Source organism: Salminus brasiliensis, chromosome 22, assembly GCF_030463535.1.
Source record: "Salminus brasiliensis chromosome 22, fSalBra1.hap2, whole genome shotgun sequence".
NCBI classification, from domain to species: Eukaryota; Metazoa; Chordata; class Actinopteri; order Characiformes; family Bryconidae; genus Salminus; species Salminus brasiliensis.
Genome location: NC_132899.1, coordinates 11,179,447 through 11,185,446, shown reverse-complemented (window position 1 = coordinate 11,185,446; position 6,000 = coordinate 11,179,447). Strand labels below are relative to the sequence as shown.

At 39.1% G+C, this 6,000-nt stretch overlaps 1 protein-coding gene across 1 annotated transcript; it reads right to left on the bottom strand.

Moving 5' to 3' along the window:
* Positions 1 to 291: 291 nt before the first annotated feature.
* LOC140544408 (5-hydroxytryptamine receptor 3A-like) lies at positions 292 to 4,875 on the bottom strand. Its single transcript, XM_072667930.1, has 8 exons — positions 4,830 to 4,875; positions 4,427 to 4,590; positions 3,774 to 3,883; positions 3,209 to 3,382; positions 2,575 to 2,734; positions 1,358 to 1,568; positions 1,027 to 1,215; positions 292 to 593 (listed from the first exon to the last, which is right to left on the bottom strand). The coding sequence occupies exons 1-8, from the start codon at positions 4,873 to 4,875 to the stop codon at positions 292 to 294; spliced, it is 1,356 nt and encodes a 451-aa protein (XP_072524031.1).
* Positions 4,876 to 6,000: the final 1,125 nt, after the last annotated feature.

The following is a 6,000-nucleotide window of genomic DNA, read 5'->3' as shown; positions in this document are numbered from 1 at the left end:
ATGCATTTAAAAGATAATACACAGTGGCATCCCTCTGCTGATAGTGTTTCTTTATTTATAGTCAATACATAAATATAATGTCCACTTCACAGATGCACCCTCAGGCCTGTTACAGTTATGCAGAGTTCATTAATAAGAACACACACTGAAGAGAGATCAACAGTAAATACTAGCGTACCAGAGAAAGTGTAGGGTTTCTAAAGGGTTGTGATATAGGCGAACACAACCACAGCTCTGCTATAGTTATCTAATGTTGTATAATGGTGCTGTATAGGCAGTATATGTATATGTCTATTCAATCCATTCCACACTGATGAGGGTGAGGAACAGAGCAGTAACGCTGATATAGAAAACAAAGAAAGCTGCGTTGATGCGCTTGGCCACTCGACTCCAGTATCCGCCTCCACCCTGAGCTCTTGGTTCGAGGGCTCTCATGTTCTCCCTGAGGGCCTGTAACTGCTCTACGATCAGCTGCAGCAGATGCAGATCAGCCATCGCCTCCGCTCCACCCAACGCCACCCCAGTCAGAGACGCTGAGGGGGAATTCACTCCTGACGAGGTGTGGCTTTCACTGCCTTGCCTTTTCTTCTCATCTAAAACAAAAGGAAATTTAACAACAACTTTTCTTAAGTGTTGAAAAGTCACAATTTTCTACATTTTAAATCACAAATGTATGAATTACATTTTAAACAACAACATTTCTCTCTTGCAGAAATTTGTAAACTGTGAAATGAGTAAATCACAGAAATTGTGTCAGTTCTAAATCACAGAAATTTGGTAACTGTATAAATCCGTTAACACTGTAAATTACATAAGCACATAAATTGCATAAATTGTAAATAACAGAAAATGTTAAAAAAAAAATCATATTTTAAAATGAATAAAACTGAAATGTGTAAATTGTATGAATTAAAAGATAAATTACAGGATTGTATAAATTGTGAAAATGCAACCTTCCCATGTTTTAGCTCATACATGCTTAAATAATCGTCTTTATCCTTGTTACCCTGTGAAACACGTGCATACCCTTCTCAGAAGTGGTGGTTTCATGCTGTGTAATAAAAATTTCAGGTTTCAGAGAGCAAGAGGAGCTCTTCTTCGTGTTTACTCTGACTTGCTCTTCTGAAGCAGAGTCCATATCAATCAGATAGGTCACCAGAATGGTCTCCAGAAGGCTGAGCAGCATTAACGCAAATATGAAGATGATGTAGGTGGCTGCAAAGGTGTAAAGTACACTTGTCCATTAAAATTGAATTAAATAACATTTCATAAAGAAATTCTGAAATTCTGGAATTCTGAAATTCTTTTGCAGGGCAGAGGTTGGGGTTTTTGTTCTGCATCTAAAAGTTGCTCTTACCCATCAGAGGACACTGGTCAGATTTAGATGGTAGAATATCATTCAGGATGAGAAGCAGAACAGAGATGGCCAATAGCACGGTCACCTTGAAGCTTAATTTCTCCCCTTTAGTGTCGGGTATAAAGAACGAGGCCAGATCCAACACAAGGAAGAACAGCACAGGTACCTGGAAATTCAGGACATGCAGCAGTGGCATCCTTCTGACTGTTATCTGAGAAGAGAGAGAGAGAGAGAGAGAGAGAGAGAGAGAGAGAGAGAGAGAGAGAGAGAGAGAGAGAATAAATTCAAATTTGGAGTCACTGTTTTCAATATAAAGCCAATCTGATAGCTGGAATGTTAAAATATTAGTTTTTAATTAGTAGTATAAATAGTAGTTTAAATAGTTTTATTAGTCAAAATATAAAAGAAAAATTGCTCAGGTGTCATAAACTGATGTTCATGAACTGTTTATACAGTGAATGTGTTTGAAGGGATCTGTATCTTCTACTTTGGTGAAGAACCACAGAAATTGCTCCTGAGTGGCACACCCTTCTAGGCCTTCTGGCCCTATCATCAGGAGAACATTAGTCCATTCCCTGATGAAGCCACAGCCATCTGTAACATCACCAGGGAGACAGAAAATACTAAAAAAAATACAGAAATTAACTGTTTGAGATATAAGCTGTGTTCCAAAGTCTAGTCCAGATCGGCTGCATTTCTCAGCTGCTACGCCATAGAAGACAGTTCCGAAGTTAAGGACCCTTCCTATACAGCCTTGAAATGCAGCCTACTTTTGGAGCAATTTGGAGGTTGCCCAACAGTTACCAACAGTTCTCTGCGCACATAACAGCACAATAAAAAGCACAAAAGTGAGGTGGGATCTTTCCAGCGATGTCACCATGCAGCGGGGTTAGACTGTTCCATTTGTGTGACCAGCTGGCTGCTTAGGAGGAGTTTTTATAGGACAGCCCTAACGAGGACTCATCCTATCTCGACTGCAGTCTGTCAGTCTGTCAATTTCATGAATTTCAATGGACCAATAGAAATACAGTGTGCATGTGTTTTCTCTTAGTTTTCTCTCACACATTGTATTTTACACATCATATAATCCAATAGATGTTAAGCTAATATGCGTTCTTACTGAGAAGAAAAGTGTTGATTAAATTTGCAGAGTGCCTTTTGGTTGTTGCATTACTGTGGCTTTAACAGAATCACTGACTTTAATCTTTATTGCTTACCGTGTACCTAATCATGTCCCACGTGCCCAAATCAGAAAAAGTAAAATTATCTTCAGTGACAGTCATGTCCAGCAGCTCCCACTCGCCCTGAGTCATCATGAACTGTTTAGAGCGTTGGGTTGTCTTTGAGGAATTGGAGGTTGCCTTAAGCTTAATTTCACTATCTGTGCAAAAAAAAGAAAACATTACATTAAAATATGTTGTTATGTTATGTTGTTATAAAATATGTCCATAACACCAACTGTATTATAATGATGGGATGAGGTTTAAATATTGGTGTTTTCAATCCCACCTGACACAAGAGCCAACAAACAAAAATATCTGCAATAATTGCTGCATAAAGATAATGAAACAAAAACTTTTTGCTACATCAACTTTTTATTGATCATCTTTGAGATTTTTGACTTTTTGAGTTTTTGAGCAAAAACTGGAACACTGGACAGCTAATTATTATATACTGTAAATCTAACCACTACACTGAAAATCATACCATTATCATACCCTATAAATCTAACCATTACATTGGAAATCTTACCATTATTATACACTGTAAATCTCATTAAACTCTTAGTGTAGTGTAGTGTGAGCTGCATCAGGTATGTTACAGCAGATGAAATGGAGGACATTTAAGCACTCACTTGAATGAAGGATAGGGCTAATAGTCATCTGGCAGCTTTGGGTGTCAAAGGGAAACTTGCGGACATCCATTTTGCAGGTGCTGACTATTCTGAGGTCTTCCTCCATGCTCACTTCACCATTATGTGTAATGTACAAATAAGGGCTCGGTGGACTGTTCTCCTGTTCTGCTCTAAAATGGGTTACACATGATATTCTCCTTCAATATTTTACAAACAAAATATAAAGAATATACATATAAAATACATACATCCAAAAAAATATGACCATGACCTCCTGTCATCAATAACCACTGCCAATACAATAGCCACCACTGCCCTGTAAAGGTAGGACTGTATATGCAAGGGGAGACTTTCGTAAGTTTGCTAAATGCCTTTAATGTAAATGTAAATGCACACCAGAACAAACACAAGCACATTTGATGAAGAAGCAAAAGTAGGAAACCGGTAACCCTGATGACCTTTTTTCAGTACCTCAAACTCACACTGATAACAAGTCTACATGCAGGAACGTGATTGTACAATCTAAGCATTTTACCAACTAACATGTGTTTGCACACTTACAACTCGTAGATAGCAAGATCAGGTATCCAGAGCATCTCCCTTGGCAGAGAGACTTGAGTGATTCCACAAAAATCCTCAGGATTCCAAGAGATTAGCTCATTGTTCCAGGTCTAAGAAGCAGGTAGAGACATGTTTTACGCTTAGAAACCCAATGTTATCATCTGTTCCAATCAGAAGAATGCTTAGCCTATACCTATATTTTTATCAATTTCCAATCTATAAAGAACCAGGTGAGGTGGAAAAGAGATGAGTAAGAAGAAGAACTTTTCAACTGGTAAAGAACCATGCAGTCAAAAGTATCTTCACACTCACACATCTCTTTAATAAATGTGGTTCTTTATGGAATCAAAAGTGGTTCTTCTACGGCATCAGTCAAAAACTGCTTGAAGCTCCTTTAGATGTAGGAGTAGGGTGATCATAAAAATGTTTTTTAAACGTCTCAAACAAGTCTAATACTTACAGTGAAAAGACTCGAGAACTGAGGCATCTTGCACACTTACCGTTGTCAACCACAGGCAAGAAACAAAGATCTGCGACTTTTCAACCTATAGAGAGAGGATAAAGTGTGGATGTCAGAGTGAGAGAAGTTCTTTAGTGATACAATTAAGAAATTGCTATTCATGATATTTTGGTACAACCAGTAAAATCTTCACCACAGATAAGATAGCACTGAGGCAGGCGTCCAAGCGCACTTCTGTGGGGCGCCTCCAGTCACGTACAGGACGTGTGGTTGCAAATTTCTCATTGTTTCTGGTCAGGTTAAGGTAGTCCAGAACATCCTGCGGAGCGCATACTCTTTTGGGAAAAGCTTCATGAACTAGAAAAAGCCACAGGCACAACCATCACATGTCTACTACTGCCCAACATGCATTACATTGCATTTACATTAATCACTTTAATTACATTGATCACAGAACAAGCTCAAAACATTTTAGTCATTGTCCTGTAAAAAACATTATTATTTAAACATCACTTGACAGACGATCACAGAAGACCATACAGAATTATCATCAGTTAAAAGTGTCAGTTCTGAAACACACATGAAGCTCCACTCACCTGTTAGAAGCAGGAGACAGAAACCATAGATGAGCAAAGCTGCCATATCTGCAGCTGACAGGTGGCAATGGCACAGACTTCTAGTGAGCAGCTGGCTTGTATATGGTGCACTTACGCTCCTGATCCAGATGGGAAAGATAGTTCTGATTAGCAGATTGGCAGAAAGGGAAAGATACTAATGATACTAATATATTTTACCCTCTCATGACTACATATGGCTTTGCTATTGGTAGATGGAGCCCATTGTTTCTCCCCAGTGTCACATTAAACCCCACTGTTATTGGTTTATAACAGATGATGGGGGATCAGGTTCTTGACCACTCATTGGGTTTGCACTGTTTATTTGATGGATAGGTGTTATAATGGCAGGAAAGCCAGGAGATTTTCATCCACAGACATACGGTATCAAATATCAATTGCTGAGATATTGAAAATATGAAAACATCTTCTAAAAACATTGATTTCAGAAATAATACATTGATGGATGTTGATATAGTACTGTCATTGCAAATATATTGTGTTCCAAAATGTATAATCTTGAAAGGGGTTTCACTGGGTAACAGTGTCAGTGTTAGTGTCTAAATAACCAGTGAAACATATTCAATATATTTTGCAAGCACCTAAAAATCTGGAAGCTCGCATAGGGCTCCAGGTGGGCTCCAACATGCTTTTTTACTTGAACCCAGTTGGGCTTCCCAAGTGTGGTCCATCATTACAGCCCACCTTTGTCCGACATACATCCCACCTGGGCTGTTTATGCTGTATGCAATGCAAAAAGACTCATGTTTAACCCCTCCTGTCCCCATCCATAAGTGAGGCCAATGTGGAACCCAGGGACAAAACCTTCAGGTTAACAGTTGGACTAACCATATATGTCCTACATGGACATGTTAGCTGTTTTTCTGCATACTTCATTAGTGATGGTTGCAAGTGTGTTAGTGTGTGTTGTGCTGATACAAGTGGATCAGACACAGCAGTGCTGCTGGAGTGTTTAAACACTGTGTCCACTCACTGTCCACTCTGTTAGACACTTCCATCTTGTTGGTCAACCTTGTAGTTGTAGAGTCAGAGACAGAAGCTCATCTGTTGCTGCACAGTTTGTGTTGGTCCTCCTCTTGTCCTTCATCAGTGGTAATAGGGAGCTACCCTCAGGACACTATTGGCTGGATAT